The 20,561-nt window shown below is 46.5% G+C and overlaps 1 protein-coding gene across 1 annotated transcript in view; it reads right to left on the bottom strand.

Annotated features, from left to right (window-relative positions):
* GLIS3 (GLIS family zinc finger 3) overlaps positions 1–20,561 on the bottom strand; it is a 503,376-nt gene that overhangs the window by 55,341 nt on the left and 427,474 nt on the right. Inside the window, exon 6 of the mRNA XM_006881316.1 lies at positions 12,446–12,590. Within this exon, the coding sequence (XP_006881378.1) occupies positions 12,446–12,590 (145 nt within the window). The remainder of the gene's footprint in view (positions 1–12,445; positions 12,591–20,561) is intronic.

The raw sequence follows: 20,561 nt of genomic DNA, 5'->3' as shown, positions 1-20,561 counted from the left end.
GAGTGAGTGTGAGAGTGTGTGTGTGTCTGTGAGCATGCACGGAGGCTCATCAAAAAGTGAAATGTATCCCAGAGGTCTACAAGAGGTCTATTGTCTGTTCTTTTATCATTAGCTGCAACAGACCAGGTTGCAAAGTTTGGTATCATTTATAGTCTGACACACACTGCAAATGACACCTGATTGAAAACTTCTCCATCATCCTATTTAATAGCTGGACCAACCATCCGTCATCCATCCACCCACCCACCCATCTATGCATTTAGTCACCTTCATCATCCATCTATCCACTCACCCCCCATCCGCCCACCCATCCATCCTTCCACTCATTCACATCCAACCCATTAATCCAGCTACCCACCCATCTGTCCCATCCATTCACTCATTTCCCATCCATCTATCCACCCACCTTTCCATCCATCTGTCCACCTATATATCCAGCCATCTGCTAAGAGTAAGTATCTTTTTGCGGAGCAAGTGGGAATAGAAAGGCCAGTTTTCAGAAGGAGGTCACACTGGAAGAAACTGATTGGAAACTCTGCTTTTATCTCCTTGTTTTTCTATTCTTTCTCTATGTACAGACTCTACTGTGTTCCCCTTGTTCCACTCAGCGGCCAAACATCCCACAAACATGGACAGAGCACTCGGCAAGTGACAGACGAGCCAGGCCCTGACACAGAACAGTGACTTAGATGGCACTGGTACCCAGAATCCCAATGGGTGTCAATTCACGTTTGCTTGTCAAGTGCACGGAGGTAAACGCTGAAAATGATGAGGAAACCCACTGTGTGGCTGGCAGGCCTGGGTCAGGCAGACAGATACATTCACACACCAACTCCTATTCCCTGCTGGTCCTGAAAGCCAGATGTGAAGTCTCTTATGTCCAAGTTAACGTATGCACCAGGATCCAAGCTTCCAGAGCCCCAACCCAGAGCATCAAGATGCACTGGGGCAGAAAGCAAGGCACTAGATGCATCCGAGAGGGGGTGAGATTAAGATGTGTCTGGCGAGACTGCCGAGGTGGGGCACGCGTCTAGTGCCTGGGAGACCTGAAGGCTCAGGAACTCTGCCCACCATGGAGCTGAGGTTGAACAACACAGGTCCCCAAACACAGGTGCCCTCTCCTGCTCCACAGGTAAACAGTACTTGACATAGTGGCCCTTTGGCTGGAGTCCCCACAAGAACAAGCAAGAAAGGGCTTCAGGGACGCACTTGAAATCTGAATTGGAAAGCATACTCAACAGCGTCTTAAGTCAATTTGGAAATCACTGTTCAGTGAGAGGAGACCTCTGACTTGTCCCTGTTTCCTGACAGATGCACTAAGGACACTCTTTTCTGGGGACAAGAAGACAGGCTGGCAGATGCCAAATTGCTTCTCCATCGGTAACTATGAAGAAGACTGTATGCATGACTGCTGGTGGGGTGTCGTCTGTGACACTGTTAGGACTGGGGATCTGTAGGAAGTGACGACCAGTTCAATCCCTTCCGGTAAAATGGACACCGTAAGGGTTCAACTAGCTGTGATGACAATGCCTCAGCCACAGATCCACCTTCCTCCAAAACTCTCCCAATGGAGCAGGAAGCATGTCCCTCCTAACACCGGCTTGTAGGAGCTGAAGAGTATCACAGGCATACATCTGGGACATGATCTTAATTATGTCAGTCTAAGAGTGAACTTTTGCTCATTCCCACATTCCATGCAGCTTCCGGAGACCTATTCTGTACCAAGACTCTGAGTAGTGCAAACAATGCACTTGGCTGCTAACCTACAGGTCAGAGGTTCACATCCACTAGAGGTATCTTGGAAGATGCCACTCCTGCTTCCAAGCTTGTTTTAATCGGGGAGCTCCACCCCACTCTCAATAAAGGGCTACACAACTCACAAACAACAGCCACCCTGTGTTGCTATTGTTGTTTAGATCACGGTTGTTCTGACTTGTTATTTGTAAGGTCAGTGATATGAAAGGCCAGTGGTTCAAATGTACCTACAAATGCCTCTGAAAACAAGCCTGGTTATCCGCTTCCGAAAGGTCCTGACCTTGCAAGCATCTTGGATGCATCAGAGGGTCGCCATGAGTTAGAAGTGACTGCACTGAGACAGCCTGGGGTCAGGTGAAGGCAGGCATGTGCAGGCAGAAGCGGTGAGTCTTCAATGAGAGGAAAGGCGGCTCCCCGAGGAGATGCAGGTGGTGTGTCCATCGTACCCACTAGGAAGCGTCATTTTTTTGATTGTGAGACACTCACAGCGATAAACTGCTGTACTTGACTTTGCCAGAGCGACACACACCTCTGTAATGTGTTTCCATTTAAAAGCTAACGAGTCATTTCCATGCACGGCTGCACTTTGTGAAGGCTGTGACAAAACGTCCCCGCGATGGCTCTTCAAGCAAGCACTGCTGTGGAGTATTTCTGCATTTTCTTCACTTCTGTTTGCTTCTCTGAGCTCACGGAGAGGAAACCCTGGTTCATCCTCACAACCTAACCGACTTCCACTGGGCGAGTCTCAGGGGAATGACCAATAGCAAACTGACTAGAGTTTGAGTTGCTCTGCTAACTGCCAGCCCAAAGGCCACACCCCTCTGGAGGTTCAAATCCACCTCAGGGTCACTGGAGAAAAGAAGGGCAATCTCCTCAAACGTGATGTAAGACTTCAGAGACACAAGGAGGCTCAGGTATGAGATGTTCTAACTTGACGGCAAGGAGTTTTTCAAGGAAAATGTGAATTGTGAGTGAAAATGTAGGCCCTGACACCACACGTGCTTCTCCACATCATCCTGAAACAATCTGACTGCACTACAGTCCCCTGCAAGGAGCATGGGTGGCGTGCTGGTCAGAGCACCCGGCTGCAAAGCTGACCAATACTCCAAGTCTGGGCTGCAGAATCCGTTCTGACTCCTGACCACGTTCCACGGGGTTTCTGAGACTGTCCACTTCTATGACATCCAAGAAGAGAGAGTCCATCTTCCTCCCGCAGGGCAGCTAGAGAAGGGAAGTGAATTCAAACTGCCAGAAAAGTGTGGTCTTTGGGGAAAACAGTGCAACTTGCTACAGATGCTGCCAGATCTCCTTAAGCTAACTGAAACGCAGTCAGGGCTCACTACTGCCCCATGGGAGAAGGATGCGGCTGCCCACGTTTAGGAGGGTTGTTGTTGTGTACCGTAGTGTTGGAACTGACTCATAGCTGACCTGCTGGTGGGTGTTCAGAGGTGCTTAATAGCACAGAAGACTGTCCATTCTTCTCCCATCGAGCTGCTGGAGGCCTCAAACCACGTGCCTTTGGGATTGCAGCACAGCTTCTTGCCACTAGGCCACCAGAGCTCCTGTTAGAATTACAGCCTTGAAAACCCTATGGGGTGATTCTACTGTTCTGAAGCCCCACTACGAGGTGGAGTTGATCTGGGGATGGTGCTTTGCTTTGGTATTTTCCAGTGTTCCAGAGCAGATTCCCTGAGTGAACAAACAGTTACCACGCTCAGCTGCCAATTAAAAGACTAGCAGTTTGCTTCCACCCTGAGGGCCTCTGAAGAAAGACCTGGCAGTCTATGTCCAAAGAACCAGCTATTGAGAATCCCATGGAGTACAGGTCTACCCTGACACACCTGGGTCCTGTGAGCCAAATTAGCCAAGCAACTGGTGTATCAGTCTGTGTAGAGAAAAACAGGCTCCCAATTCCAGAAAGAATGTTCACGTAAGGAAAATCCACGGCCAGAAGGCTGCACCTGAGATTAACTGGACAGCAGCAGAGGTTCCCTGGAGCTCAGGTGGCATGGAGGCTAAAATAGTTGGTGTTCATCCAAAGGTCAGAGGTTCCAACCCCCCAGTCTCTCTGAGAGAGCATGATGTGCTAGTTTGCTTCTGTGAAGATTTGTTACTGTTGTTATGGTCAGGTGGTTTTGACTCGTAGAGATCCTTGAATAACAGAGGGAAAGCTCAGCCTGTCCTGCCCCTCCTCTGGTCTCTGCAGTGCTCAGCTCCACTGCGGCAGTTGCTGTGGCAATCAGCCCCAGGAAGTGTCTTCCTCTATTTTGCTGACCCTTCACATTTTGATTTGATGGGACATAACACCCACCTGCTTTTCCAAGCATGTCAAGATTGGAGCCTTGAAGCCCCTGGGCACAGGTGCATTTTGTCCCACAGGGTTGCTGTCCATCACAATTGACTCAACAGCAGTGGGGTTTAAAGGTGCTTTAGCTTGTCCTGCCTTGCTGTGCATGGGCGGAGAGGCTCCCTCCTAATGTCTGGGCGCACCCCTTCTCCCCCACATCCCACCTGAATTACATAAGAAGTGGCTTCTTCAGCGTGTGCACAGTCAGCTCTCTAATCTTCCTCTTCTCCCTTGCAGCATGAATAATTTGATTATTGTCAAGCTTTAAAAAAAAACTCTTTCTGCCTGTCTTTGCTCCCCTCTGCAGTGTGGGGTATCATTATCCGGCAGCCTGATAAGAGGATAATGGAATCATCCCTGCTCAGCAGGCTCGGAAGGCTGTCAGGCTGAAACGCACAGCCCCTTCATGCTTGACATGCTTCCCCGAGCTAATTGATGGCACACCGTGAAACCTGTCCCCTGGGCACTACGACAGAGACAGTGTGCTCCTGTCACCTCAGGGCGGGCCACCTGGCCCTGGCCAACAAATGTGTAAGGGGGCCGCGAGATTAAGGTGAGGACAGGGGGCAGCCCCAAGAGCCTGTTAGCAGGGAGCCGTGAGCACAGCAGATCGCTGGGGAGGGGAATAAATAAGGAAGAAATGAGAATTTATCAATGTTGGGACAGTGACATGAATATTCACTTCTCTTACAAACAGATACTCTCCCATGAGCTTCAGACTTCCAAGAACTGCCCAATCACACCTCCACAGCGTGCTGCTGGGAGCGAAGTTGTTAGTGTTTAGACGTGAGTGCACGCTTGCTTTCGTGGCTGCCTTGTTTCTCTTTCCCTGCTCCCCCATCCTCCGCCCTTCAAGTTCTCAGCGCTGATCTTTGCCTCTTTCTGGAACACTCAGCTATGGAACTGGAAAAAAGGTGATGGCTGACGTCATCCATACAAGTGCCAAAAGTCAACATCAAACACTCCGAAATACCAATGTAATGAACTTCATGTGAAGCAAAGCTCCAGCGACATCTGCATCTCGGAACAAAGCCCAGCCTGTTGTGAGCAGAAGGGATCCTGGCAGGTCTTGCAGATCTGCAGGGACACATACTTGATGCAGCGCTCTTGGGCCTTTCTGACAGCGTTTGAGACCTCAACTCTCACAGCTTATCTTGCTTTTCCTGCCCCCGACCACCCCCGCCCCTCAACCTGCCTGCCTACTTACTCCCAAAGAATCCATTCCAGAGAAAGTCAGCAGAGGAACGCGAGGAAGCCAAAGACTCAGGCCAACGCTGTCAGAACCCAGGGTCTGCCTCAGGCTCTGCGCATTTCGTTCATCTCTCTTTGGGGGCTGTGGGAAAGCAGGTAAGAGGAAGGTGGCAGAGGCACGGCCAGTCACTAGTGGAAGGTCTTACAGAAAGTTGGGCATCTCAGGGATTGAAGTTCAATTTTGCCATGTTCATTCACCACTGTCAAGTCAGAACCAGCTCTTAGCTGACCCTCCTGCAGGTTTTTGGCTGACCTCCTGCAGGTTTTCCGAGGCACTAAACGGCACAGGAGGAGACTGGCCATCTTGCTCTCAAGGGGCAGCTTGTGGATTCAAACCATGTACAGCAGGGTCGGCAGCACAGCGTCTCACAGGTCAGCCACCAGAGCTTCCAACTTTGCCATAAGAAACCCAAATTTTAGGAAAAAAAATATATTGGGCTTTCTAACATGTGGAGTCGTTATGAATCAAGATAAATTCAACCACAATGGGTTTTTAGTTTTCCATTAACTCCTCAAACGTCAATAATCTAGACTATTAGGGGGTCTGCAAAAAAAGAGGAAGACCTTTGATAAGATGGATGGACATGGTAGTTGCAAAAATAACAATTTTGAGAACGAGGCAGTTTCATTCTGATATACATAGGTCTCTACAAATCAGAACCAACTGCTTATCATCTAATAACACCAACGCCGCCACCACTGTATCGTGTTGGTCCCGAAAGAAGTTTCCAACACTGCCAGGGCAAGTCCATCTGTTCTAATTAACATGACTTGGAAATAATTCACAGGGATGGTTCCTTAGAGATAGATTTATGGTGTCAGTAAATTGATTTAAATGCAACATGCTCTAGCTTTGTCTAGGACTGGTCTAACTTTCCATTCTCTCAAAGCACCTCCCCCTTTCCTAGTTCTTCAAAAGGGATTCACACCAGCCCTTTGGGGGACTGTGGTAATGTGAAGGATCAATGCTTCCGATTACTAGTCATGGAAGCTGCCATCAAGCCAACTCCTGACCCACTGTGACCCCCTGCACAACTGAGCAAAATGCTTCCTAGTCCTATGACATCTCCATAGGGATTGGACAAACTTCCTGGTCCTATGACATCTCCACAGGGACTGGAGAAGCTTCCTGATCCTATGACATCTCCATAGATCGGATTGGAGAAGCTTCCAGGTCCTATGACATCTCTACAGGGATTGGACAAGCTTCCAGGTCCTATGACATCTCTACAGGGATTGGACACCTGTGATCAGCAGTGTTCTCAATGGCTAATTCTTTGGCTCTAGATCTCCAGCCCTTTATTCTGGTCCATCTTAGTCCCGAAGCACCACAGAAACCTGCTTAGCATCCTAGTAACATACAAGCCTCCAGAGACAGACGGGTGGTGCTGTGCACGAGCCATTAGTGTTGCTGCTGTGACGTGTCATCCTGTGAATCAGGATGTTGTTGTTGTTGTTGTGTGCTGACCAGTTGGCTGACCTTCCGGTGGGTTTTCAGAGACAATAAACCACACAGGAAAAGAACGTCCATCCTTCTCCCGCGGGGTGGCTGGTGGATTTGAACCGTGTGCTCTTGGGATGGCAGCACATTTTTTTGCCACTGATAACATAAAGGTTTAAGTCTTTCTCCACAGTGCTAATGAGCAAGGATGCCACACTAAGGATGGAAGTGTGAGGCAGCCCCAGGCCATCAAGTTTTCAGCCACTCAAGTCCGTGTGAAAGCTGAAGAAGCAATGTCTTTCAACCGTGGTACTGGCGAAGAATACTGAATAAATTATCGACTGGAAAAATAGCAAACTACCTTGGAAGAAGTCGTAGTCAAAATGCTCCCCAAAAGCAAGGATGGTAGGACTTCATCCCACATACTCTGAGCATGTTATCAGGAGGGGCTGATCTCTGGAAGAGGTCATCATGCTTTGAGAAGTAGAGGGTCACTGGAAGACAAGACCCTTGATGAGACAGATCAACACAGTGGCTACCTCAGGTTACAGTGCAGCAGAGATTGGAGGACGGTGAAGGACGGGGCACTGTGTCATGCACAAGGGTCCCTGTGAGTCAGAACCAACTCGATGGCACCTTACGACAAACCTGAAGATTTGGTATCAGTAAACAACACTTCTTTCACTTAACGTAAACCCAGGAATGGAAGCCACAGGTAGTGCCTAGAGATGCTCTCTGCAGAATTTCAGACGGAGTACAGAGGTTATTATCCTCTCTTTTTTTGACTAATAATTTTGCAGTACTTTTTGTTCTACACAATCATCTTGAAAGCGGTTGTTCTTGCACCTTTGATCTGGAAGGGGTAATAGAAAACGTAAATGGTTTCTAAGATTATGAAATCGTTTTTGAGTTCCTTAATGTACTTAATCATGCGTTCTCCTCACTTCTCTTCGCTTTCTGGTTTCTGTGACTTCACTCAGTCACTGAGGACTGTCTGTGTCTGGGATGTAAACGTCAGATGGTGAAGAATAGGACTCAAGCTGATGGGAACTGGTTTGGTTTCTGGAAACCTGCGTGAGAGCAAATTCCTGTGCACATTAATTGGAATTTATCTCCTCTGTTTAGAGATGAAAAGTGAATCCCTCACTACTTCTTCCAGCTTCATTTAGTTTCTCTCTTCTTTCTTTTCCTTTCCTTTCCCTTCCCTCCCTCCCTTCCTTATTCTTTCCTCTCCTTCCTTCCTTCCTCCCTCCCTTTTCTTTTTTTTTTTTTTTAGTTGCCTTCTAGTAGATTTGGCTGTCAAGGCCCCCCTCACCTCCTCCACATCATCCCTGAGTTGGTTCTGACACACAGAGACCTTGTAGTACAGAAACAGAGTAGCAATGTCCTACAGGGTCTTGAAGGTGCCTCCTTTTTCTCCTACAGAAGCACTGATTGAACCTTTTGGTTGCCAGCTGAGCTAAACCCTCAGAGAAAAGGCTACAATGATGAGAACAAGCCCTGATTTCTTAGGGTAAGATTCCACTCTGCAGTCTAGAGGCTGTGGAGAGTCGGAGCAGAGCAGATGTGGGTAGCTGAGATGAGGGAGAGAACAGGCGCTCCAGGAACAAGGGCCAGAGAGCACCTGGACACAGGAGGTCAGAGGTTGCAAGGGGAGTCTTGACACAAGCAGGAAGGTCCAGTGAAATAGGCAAGGAGGGTGCTGTACCGTCTGCTGAATCCTTCATTCCTATTAACATAGCATGGCTGGTCCAGGGCACTTACACAGGGCAGCACAATCCTGACTGACCATGTAGAGGTGGACACAGGAAAGCTGGTCTTCAGAGACAGTGCTATTTGCTGGCCTCCAGGAGGGAGAAAATTCTATACCACTCTCCCTATTCATTGCAAATAATGTACTCTATTATTACTGCTAATAGTAAAACACCACAAAGAACTTCCACATTCATCCAGTAACAGGCTCCAGGATGTCCTTAACTCTTATTTTCAGTGCTCATGGAAGTCGAAAAAGTTAGCTTTCGCTCTAATGACAAGCACAATGGGAATTTCCAGTGTTTTTTTTTCCATTACTCTCCATATGACAGGCAAGTACCTTCACTTTCTTTCTTTTCTTGGAAGGTAAATTTAGCAGAAGTTCAAAGTCAGAACTTGGGGCCCAGAGGTTGGACCCAGAATTTCTTTATCACAAAATGTATTACTAGCTCTCCGAAATCACCTATCTTGCCATCTACCTGTTCTCTACAACCTGTATGAAGCTGCTTCAAAGGGGATCGAAGCTTCCTTTTTCATATTCCATTTGCGTGCCGTCAAGAGAATATAAAATGAGAAAGAGCAGGAGAAAAGGGAGCTGAGTGAGACTCTGTGCGATGGGAATAAAGCAACAATTGCCCCACCTCCTCACGGCCTCCTTCTCCCTCAATGGGACGCAGAATTGTTTCTATTCACCAACAAAAATATTTTCAGAGTGAAAACGTGTACATATTATAAAACGGAGTAAGTCAGTTTAATCTTGCATGAAAAACTAGCACAAATACAAGGGAGTAAGTCAGTGTAGAAAATCTGAAGAACTAAATTAAGTAGCTCACAAACAGAAAGGCATTAACCATTGGCCACATACGCATAGGCGAGCCCTGGGCTGGCTGGGAACTGAATTCTAATGTTCTTCACTGAGTGGTGATAAGATCTTACTTTTAAACAAAACATGAGCTTAAGAACGCTTGCTCCTTTGGGAAAAGAGTGTTACACCCATCTATAGGTTTTCTGCACTAAGAAACAAACATACGGAACAAGGGTGATTCTTATTGCAGCACGTTTTGCCACTAGGAGCATTCACGGTGCTTTCGGGCCCTCAAAGGGGGTTGCTCCCTGGCTCAGCAGCACTCAACATCTACTGGGCACCTGTCAGAAACCTTTCGGGAATTCAAAAATCTTGGGATTTACTCGCACCTGCTGAAGCAGAAGGTCCCAGCCACTTGTGCTTTCATGCATCTTGAAGGTGATTCAAGGTGACCTTGAAGGGTCTTCCAGGACTAGCAAGGTCACTGCCATTGAGCTTCCATCTCATGGTGACCTCACTTGTGTCAGCACGGAGCTCTGCGCCCCAGGGCTTCCACTGTCCGTGATCTTCAGACGCAGGCCAAGCGGACCAGGATCACCAACCTTTCAGTTATGTTTAATTTGTTGAGCTATTCAGGGACTCAAGCTCTCCGTGCTGCTGTATTCTGGAGCCTGTGAGTTGGCCCCCAGCTCATGGTAACTCTGTGTGTGACTGACCAGGACTGCTCTACAGGGTTTATCGGCTTTAATCTTTATGGATGCAAGCCACCTGCTCTTTTCTTCCAAGCAGCTGATTGCTGGGTTTGAACCAGCAACCTTTAGTTTGTGCCTATGGCTTATCTGTCCAATAAGAACAAAGAGTCGGTGAGTGTAGGAATAACACTCAGAGTTCCCAGTTATAAGCATTGATAACTTGAACCTATAGCTTTTGCCCAGCTGCTATCTAAAGGTTGGTTGTTCAAACTGACCAGGCAGCCCAGTATTACACAATCCACCACCTGGGCTCCTTGGAGGCGGCCAGAAGGATGACCCATCAGCCTCTAAAGAAAGAGAATCAGAACATTTCTTAAAAGAGAGGACGGTGAGCTTGCTTACTGTGAACATGTCCGCAGAAAAGATCAATCAGAAAAAAAGGCCATGGTGGATGAAGGAAGGACCAGTGAGAAGGAGGCGGCCCTCCCACGGTATGGAGGAACACAGCAGCCCCGGCAAGGGCCTGGACATGGCAAAGTACCAGCTGGCATATTAGACACTGCTTCACTGCACAATGCACAGGGAGGCCCTGAGTCAAAGCACAACCCAGACAACTCCTAGGACAGAAAGTGAAAGTGATAATGTTGTAGGAAAGGCACCCTTCACCAACCAGCAGCATGTACTTTCAAAAAGCCCCATTCTTTTAAAAACACACCAACACACTTCATTCTCCCTCTGCCATTTCCTGTAACAGCAGAACCAAACACCTCCTTTTTCATTTATTTTTTTTTTAAGGAGCTAAGGTTACATTCCAGATGGGAATAGTTCAAGGGCATGGGCATGCTCTAAAGTAGCTAATTATCTGTTAACAAGCATCGTGCAGATAAGACACCATCCTCATCCACGATTCCCAGCCCCCTTTATGTTAGCTCCTCCCATGATGGTTGGTTTCGGACAGATTCAAACATCCCATCCAGGTTCTGATATCTTCAGGCTGATGTCATTCACAAAGGTCATGCTTTCGCTCTGGGCTCTGACTTGGGGTTTTCATGAGGGCCAGTGAACAGGTCTTCCATCACAGAACAGTCTCTGTCGGTTATTGAGCTCTCTGCCAAGACCAGGTGTTGCTCCAGACCGCTCCTACCTCGCAGCCCCACTAACTGTAGACTTACCTGCCTTGTTAGCTCCTCCCAGGAGCTGGACGAGAAGGCCGACTCGGGCATGAAGCCTGGAGAGTGGACCCACGGCTTAAGGAGTCCCCCTCTCCCCACTTAATTTACAGGCTGTCTGGGCCCCGGTGTATTTCTGCAATAGGATCTCTGGACAAAAGGGTGAAAGTCTAGTGAGAATCGCTGCCGGAGACCTCACTCTGAGAAAGTCACAACCCCTCTCAGCTCAGTCGCTGGTGCGGGACTCTGGGGTTTTCAGCACATAGAGAGGGGGCCGATGAGCCAGTTCTGACTCATGGTGACCCCCGCTGGGTTTCTGGGTTAGAATCTTAGAAGACTGCTCATCCCATAGAAGACTGAAAATCCCATGGAGCATCTTAAGGATTTGAACTGCTGACCATTTGGTTAGTAATCAGGCACATTACGCACCATATCACCAGGGCTTCTTACTACTACAGAAGCAAGCAGCTCCATTTCAATCACCCTTTTCATGGCCTCAAGTGCTATGTGGCTGTGTTAGAGATAACTTCCTTCCATGCGGGTCTTTTCAGGAGGCCCTTTCCAAGCCAGGGGGTCTGATCAGGGGGCCCTCTCCAAGCCAGCTCTGCCTCATCTTCCTGAGAGGAAGGGTCGGTGAGGGAAGGCAGCCCTCTGGGAAGCACAGGAGGTGGACACACCAGCACTGACATCTGCACAGTCCATCTCAATGCTATGTAACTGCACATCATAACTGTCTACTAAACCCACTGCCATGAAGTCCATTCTGACTCCCGGACACGCTGTGTGCCAGAGCAGTGCTGTCCTCACGGCATCTCCAAGGCTGGTTTACAGAAGTGCATTATCAGGCTGTTCTCCCGAGGTACCTCTGGGGGGATATGAACCATCGACCTTATGTGTATTAGAGGGCGAGTCATCTGCATGACTGAGGGATGTGCTGGATCCTGTTTGTTGGTCACAGCTGTCACTGAGTCAGTTCTGACTCATGGTGACCTGTTTGTGCTTCGTGGGGTTTTCAGAAGGACACTGGCAGGCCATTCTGCGAAGACACATACAGGAGGACTTGAACCACAAACTCTGTGGTGAGTAGCTGAGCATGTTAATCCTGTGTGCCACTCAGAGAAAAAGTAAAATACTGACTGATGGTTTTGAGGATTTTCCTTCCATGAGCATTCACAGAGTGAATGGTGTCAGAAGGGCAGTAAGGGAGTGGGATTCCTTCCACTGTGCAGTTACCTGGATAGAGGTCAGGCCTGGATCTTGGGGAGCAGCCCACGGTCCCATCAGCAGCAGCGTCGTGCGGGGAAGCCGCGGCCTGCAGGGGCTGCACCGTGAGGCAGTCAGAGAGCAGGTCCGGGTGGAGCTCGGTGCTGGATCGCAGCTAAGGGCAGGAGAAAGCCAAACAGAGGAGAAAGAGGGTTGGTCCCGGGAACATGGTCAACGCAATTCAGTCCACACATAACCTGCATGCAGCAATCAGGGGTCAGGCACCCCGTCTAATGGAGTTGACACAAGGCCCCTTCGCCAATCTTAATAGCAGCTGGCAAGGGCGTCAGAAAATAGGAGCCAGGGCAGTGTGGCTGGAGGCGGATTTCACTCCAGACCGCGATGTTTCCATCTGAGAATCCAACTTCCTCCTCTATCACCTTCTATTTGCTGGGTATCTTATCAGCAATTGTAATGATAACAAAACCAAACATAGGTATAGTTAGTCCCTATCGGAAAGTGCTTTTAAATGATGGAGATACTGCCATGGAAAGATACTGGAGATAAGGACACAATGGCCAATGAGACTGGAGTCCTGGGAGTGGTAAGAGGACACAAGGTCCACAAAAATCATGAACTACTACAAAGCATGATTTTTAAAACAATGCCACGTTGTGCAACCACTAAAATGTTTATGAAAAGGAAGTAAGAATCTCAAATCCTACTCGGGTGCTCTCCTCCACAGGACAGAACTCCATTCCCGCGCCCCCACTGTTCACCAGCACTGAAGAAATTGGCATATTTCTTTTCTGCCACTGCTGATACTATTACTGCCTTTTACTCTCAGTATCATTATACAAGTGAACTTTGACAATGAGGAAACATTTGAGAATGATGTCACCAGCAAACTACATGCTGAAACATTGTCTTTCACTCTGTAGTGTTGTTTTGAAGTACCGTCTAATTAACTTTGAGTCATGGTGACCTTTTGATGAAGAGATGGACACCTTGCTGGATCCTGTGTCATCTCCACAATCTCCCCTGAACAGAAACCCACTGTTAGTTACCATGTCCGTTCATCTCACTGGGACTTCCTCCCCTCACTGACCCTCTACTTTTCCAAGCCTGATGTCTTTTCACAAGGGCTTGTCCTCCTGACAACGTGCCCAAGTATGTGAACTGAAGTCTCCCCATCTATGCCTTGAAGAAGCACCTTAGTTGTACTTTTTCCGTGACAGATTTATTTGTTATTCTGGTAGCCCAGGCTATATTCCATGTTGTTGTTGTTATGTGCCGTCAAGTTGCCTGCGACTCATAGCGACCCTATGTACAACAGCCCTAAACTCTGCTCTGTCCTATGCCAATCGCACTGTCTCCGACACTCCCATCCCAATTATCCCAGTCACCAAATTAATCCACCTCATAGAAGGCCTTCCTCTCCTGCGCCATCCCTCCACCCTCCCAAACATGATGTCCCTCTCCAAGGACCGGTCTCTCCTCACAACATGTCCAAAGTATGTTAGACGGAGCCTCAGCATCCTTGCCTCCAAGGATGAATCTGTTTGTTTTCCTAGCAGTCCATGGTATTCTCAATACTCTTCTCCAGAACCACAGCCCAAAGGCATCAATTCTCCTTCTATCCTGTCTAGTCATTGTCCAACTCTCTGATGCATAACAAGTGATTGCAAAGACCATGGCCTGTATCAGACGCACTTTAGTTTCCAGAGAGACACCATTGCTCTTCAGTACTTTGGAGAGGTCCCTAACAGCAGACTTTCCCATGGCAATGTGTCTTTTAATTATAAATTTTAAATTTAATTTTAAAATTTTGATGGGCACAAATACAGACCTCTTCCTGTTAGTTTCCCAGGTAGCTATCTTCCAAATGTCATGACATAGAAATTTTAATTGAATTTTCATATTCAATACAATTCACTAAAACACAGATCAAAGGCATAAATTATTCTTGGTCTTCCTTATTTACTGTACATCTTTCACATCATATGAAGCAATTAAAAATACGATGGCTTGGGTCAGGCACCCCTTAAGTCTTTAAATTGACAGCCTACTTCTCTAGTACTAGACGATCTTGGCAGTTAGATATCCATTGTAACGCATCATTTAATATACTGACTGCTGCTTCCATAGGGGTAAATAAGTAAATAAAATGATACTTAGGGAAACAACAAGAAGTAGTGCAAATTACTAACAAGTAAATCTGATTTGTCATAACTTGAATGTATTTGTAGTCAGAGATTACCTATCTACAAAATTATAACATAAATAACACAATGTAGCAAAAATAGAATGTCAAAATTAATTTTCTTTTCATAAGCAATATTTGTTGCTGCTGTTATACGAGCTCAAGTCAAATGGGACTCATAGGGACTCTATGCACAATAGCTGTGAACTCTGCCTTATCCTGAGCCAATCCCACTGCCTCCAATACACCTACCCCATTGAGCCCAGTTACTGTGTCAATCTATCTTATCCAGGGTCTCCCTCTCCTGCATAATCCTTCCACCCTTCTAAGCACAATGTCCTTCTCCAAGGACTGGTCTCTCCCGGAAACATGCCCAAAGTATGTGAGACAGAGCTTCAAAATCCTTGCCTCTAAGTAGCAACTTCGTTTCACCATCTCCAGGACCAACTTGTTTTTCTCTTGGCAGTTCCTGGTGAGTTCAGTGCTCTTCTCCAACACCACAACTCAGAGTCATTGATTTTTCTTTTCCTTCTGTCACCCTCAGTCATTGTGCAGCTCTCTGATGCACAGCACATAACTGTGAAGATCACGGCCAGGATCAGGCTCACCTTACTCTCTAGACTGACATCATTGCTCTTCAGCACTCTAGAGAGGCCACTGACAGATTTTTTCCCAAAGCAATTTGTCTTTGGATTTACTGACTACTGGTCTTAAAACTATTGATTGTGGAACCAAGCAAGCTGAAACTGTTAATAATCTCAATAACTTCATCTATCATGGTCTGTCAATTGGCCCAGTGGTAAGAGTTGTTGTTTTCTTGATGTTGAGCTTCATATTATGAACTTTATCTCCTCTGCTTCTTTAAGTCACTTTTATTTCCCAAGTTCTCTACAACCTAATCATGCTCTAGTTTGGCTTTCTAGTCTTTCTGTGTTAGAATTTCTAGTCTGAAATTGGTCATGACGACAATGTTTATTCCACAGAAATTGGCAAAATTCTACAAACTGACATTTTTTTAAAAATCTAATGAGTTGGCTATTAAATATTAGCATCTTCTCAAGGATGATGGATGATGACTATAACTGTGTCAATAAGACACACACATGCACACAGAGAAAGAGAGAGACACAACCCCTCAGTAAATTAGCACTTTGCAGTATTTCTTGGATTTCAAAAGGTCTATGTCCGTACTACGATCTTTGCTACAAGGAGGAATATTTAACACATCTAGCAAATGAGACATAATTTGGCACTTCAGAATCTCTGATTTGGAATGTCTGCAGTTAATGCCTAAACCTCTTGGGACCTTTGGAAGGTATGTCTGTTATGTTGGTACTAATCTAACTCATGTTGTGGAAGAGGAAAACTGGAAAAAATCAAGACTTAGAATGAGGCCTGCTGATCACTTTTAATTTATTTCCCATCATTAAAATGCGATCTGGGCCCCACATGTTCCCCTCAGTGCAGACATGAGGCTATCTCTGCTTTCTATTACAGGGCACGCTAGTATTTCACAGTTATCAGAACCAGTGAGAACTTTCTGAGGAATTTCACAGTCCTGGTTCCTCTGGAGTCAAGGCAGGCAACTCCTTCTTTGCTTCAGCAAGGATTCATGTTTTCCAGGAGTGTGTGATTCCCTCTGATTTTGTGGTGGGACTTAATTTGGTTTTCTCTGGGATTCAGCATGGGCCTACAAAGTGCTTCTTAAACGGAATTAGTCTTGAGGACCTTATGCAAAATTTCCAAAGGATAGATGTGGGCGAAAAAAATGCAGCATAGCTTTGTTAACTATACTATCTGCTCTCTCTCACAGACCATTAGACCACAAAAGGGCCTTCTGAATCCTTTTAAGACTTGTTAATTGCCACTGAGCTGCTCCGACTCAGGACAGCCATACGCAGAAGAGAAGGGAACGCCGGCCAGTCCTGCACCACCTCTGTCACCACTGGCACGCTGAGCCCGCTGTGGTGACTTTCATGTCTGTCCGTCACACTGAGGTTTTCTCTTGTCTGGCTGATCCTCGGCTTCACCCAGCAGCATGGTCTTTTCTGTCAGCTGGTCTTTCTGATGACGTGTCCAAACAAGTGACTTGAGATCTGGCCGTCTTCACTTCTAAAGACGACAGATGCACCTGCTCTTCTAGTTGTTTCAGGTGCCCTGAGTTGAGAGCACTCACAGTGACTCTACGAACAACACATGTGAACGCTGTTCTATCCCGTGCCATGCTCATCATCTCCGCCATGTGGGAGTCATTGCTGCAGCCCCCATGCCAATCCATCTAGATGAGGGTCTTCTCTTTGCTGACCCCCTGTCTTTCCAACCAGGACCTCCCTTTTCAAGGAAGGTCCCCTCCTAACAAAAGGCCCAAAGTACTTGAGACGTAGCTTCACCATCTATACCTGTAAGGAAACACTCTGGTTGTACTTTCTCTAAGACATGCTTGTTTGTTCTTCTGGCAGTCCATGGGATACGCGGTGTTCTTCTCCAACAACGCACCTTAAAGGCATCATCTTTTCTTCATTCTTATTCATTGTTCAACTCTCTGATGCACAACAAACGAATGAAAAGACCATAGCTTGAATTAGGGGCACCTTAGTCTTCAAACTGACATCACTGCTCTTCAGTACTTTGGAGAGGTCCCATGACAGCTCACTTTCCCAATGCAATACATCTTTTGATTTCTTAACCATTGGTACCAAATGTGTAGACTGCAGATCCTAGGAAGATGCATCAGTTAACAATTTTCATCTTTTCTCCATTTATTATGATGATACAAGCTGGGAAGCAGGAGTGGCATCCACTTCCAAAATGGCTTGCCTCCAGAAACTCTATGAACTTGGAGGAACGATGAAAGTTATACAAGTGTTCAGGTCTTTTGTTCATAGGGTCGCTATGAGTCATCTACAACTTGAAGGCACTTAACAACAACAATGAGAGAACTCTGTTGGCCTAGTGGATGAAAATGATGCTACCAAGCCAAAGGTGGGTGATTTGAACCTGCAGCCCTCAGCTCTGGTCAGTTTTGGTCAAACATTCTTTTAAGTAGTATAGCATTGGTCTGTCCATTTGCTGTACAGAGGTAACTCGTGTTTGCTGTGATGCTAAACACTGTGACATTGATATGTCAAATGCAATAATGGTTACCCATGGTGGAAAGTTTTGGTGGAGTCCCCTGATTAAAACAGGCTTGGAAGCAGGAGTGGCATCCACTTCTGAAATAGTTTGCCTCTGGAAACCCTATGAATGGGGAGAAACGATGAAAGTTATACAAATGTTCAGGTCTTTTGTTCATAGGGTCGCCATGAGTTGTCTACAACTCAATGGCACTTAACAACAACAACAATCGTGATGATGTTATTGGCCAAATGGTGAGGATTTTTATTTTCTTAATATTGAGATGTAATCCATACTGAAGACTGTAGTCTTTGATCTTCTGCAGTAAGCATTTCAAGTTTTTCTCACTTTTTTCAAGTAATGTTATATCATCTACTTAATTTCAAGTGGATGCTGAGTCTTCCACTCATCATGATGCCACATTCTTCTTCATCGAGTCCAGCTTCTTGAATGATTTGCTTATCATACAGATTGAACAGGTTTGGAGAAAGGATTACAGCCATGCCACATACCCTTCTTGATTTTCAACCATGCCTTTTACTCTGGTCAGATGAAAGCTTCTTGGTCTATGTCTAGGTTTCATATGAGCACAATTAAGTTATCAGTGATTCTCATTCTTTTCAATGTTAACCATAGTTTGTTATGATCCACACAATTAAATATCACTGTGTAGTGAATAAAACACAGGGCCATGGTATATTCACTATTCTTCTTCAATACCTGATATATGCGAAGTCAAAGAGAGGGCTTCTGGGCCATTATTGATAAGAAAAAGATCATTATAGATTAGAAAAACCACAAACACCCTATTTACATGAACATGACTATTAAGTGCCTGTTAAGTCACTGGCGGTTCAGTGGTAGAATTCTTGGTCTTCCATGGTGGAGGCCTAAGTTCAATTACTGGTGAGTGCACCTTAGGCGAGGCCTCCACCTACCTGCTAACAGAAACCTGCGTGTTATTATGAGGCTCAGCAGATTTCACTAAAACTTCCAGATACATCAGACTAAGAAGAAAAGCTTGATGACCTTCAAAATATCAGATAATCAAAGTCACAGAGACAACCAAGGTCTGTTCGGCAATACATCACGCAGCGAGCACAGGATGGGGCATCACTTTGTTCTCTCAGGGACGAGCTTCCATGTGTCGAGGGCCAATGTGATGGCAGCAAACCCCATCACCAGCGTCACTATGTTCCATCTTTCCTTACAGGAACCCCAGGAAGGGGCTGCTGAGATGCTGCTTGATAATCTTTAATGACGGGCAGCCTACACCCTCATCCTCACAATTCGCTCCACTTTTTGGGTGCTTGTTTTTAGGTGCTGCTTAGTCAGCGATCCTATGAACAGTTATCCTGAACCCGGCCCTCTCCTGTGCCATCGCCATCATCTCTGAAACTCTAGAACCCACTGCAGTGGTCACTGTGTCACCTAACCTGGCTGAGGGTCTTCCTCTCCTTTGCTTTTCTTGCACCTTCCCAAGAAGGACATCCCTCTTTAAGGAATAACCTCACCTACTAACAGGTTCACCCTGGAGAGGTTTAAACCGGGTGGTGCCTTGGAGGCAAGGATTCTGAGGCTTCATCTGACATACCTTGGACATGTTGTAAGGAGGGACAGGTCCTTGGAGAGAGACGTCATGCTTGGGAGGATGGAGGAACAGCACAGGAAAGGAAGAGCCTCAATGAGATGGACTGATTCAGTGACTGGGGTGATGGGGGTAGGTGTGTCGGAGACAGTGAGATTGGCACAGCACAGAGCAGGGTTTAGGGCTGTTGTACATAGGGTCGCTATGAGTCGCAAACGACTCGACAACACATAATAACAACAAGAACTAATATGTCCATAGTATGTGAGATAAAGCTTCATCGTATTTGCCTCCAAGGGGCACTGACTTCACCCTCTCCAAAACATTATCTGTTTGTTCTTTTGGCAACCCACAGGAAATGCGGCCCTCCTCTCCAACACAATTCAGAGGCATCAATTCTTCCTCTGTCATTCCTATTCACTGTCCAGCTCTCAGATGGATAGCAAGTGAATGAAAAGACCAGGGCCTGAATCAGGCACAACTCAATCCTCAAACTAACATCATTGCTCCTCAGTAATGTGGAGAGGTCCCTGCCTATAGACTTCCACGGTGCAAAATGTCTCTTGATCTCATGATTGCTGGAACCAAGTGTACTGATTAGGAATTCAAGTAAGATCAAGTCGTTGAGAGTTTCAATATTTTTTCCATCTGTCATGATATTGCCTATTGGTCCAGTGGAAAGAACCCCTAACCATTGTTTTCTTGACATTGAGATGCAATCTAAATGGAAGGCTGAAGTGTTTAACCTTCTGCAGCAAGGACTCCAAGTCCGCCTCTCTTTCAGCAAGCAAGGTTACACCATCTGTATAACACACACTGTTCGATCAAAAGGTCTTTCTCCAATCCTGATGTCACATTCCTTTTCATACATTCCAGCTTCTCGAATAAAGAGAACCAACATGCATCGGTGACAGAAATGAGGGTGATCAGAAACCCAGGGGTTTTTGAGTTGTTAAGGGTGATTTTTTTTTTTTTAACCATTTTGGTCATGTTGTTGTTGTTATGTGCCGTCGAGTTGTTTGCGACTCATAGCGACCCTATGCACAACAGTCCTAAACCCTGCTCTATCCTGGGCCAACCGCACCGCCTCTGACACACCCATCCCGATTACCCCAGTCACCGAATCAATCCATCTCATAGAGGGTCCTTCCCTCCTGCGCTGTCCCTCCACCCTCCCAAGCATGATGTCCTTCTCCAAGGACCCGTCCCTCCTGGCAACATGTCCAAAGTATGTCAGACGC

The sequence above is a fragment of the Elephantulus edwardii genome, unplaced genomic scaffold (assembly GCF_000299155.1).
Source record: "Elephantulus edwardii isolate Elephantulus edwardi_28Jun2011 unplaced genomic scaffold, EleEdw1.0 scaffold00014, whole genome shotgun sequence".
Taxonomy (NCBI): domain Eukaryota; kingdom Metazoa; phylum Chordata; class Mammalia; order Macroscelidea; family Macroscelididae; genus Elephantulus; species Elephantulus edwardii.
The sequence above is the reverse complement of the archived record's forward strand: the minus strand, read 5'-3'. Positions and strand labels throughout refer to the sequence as shown.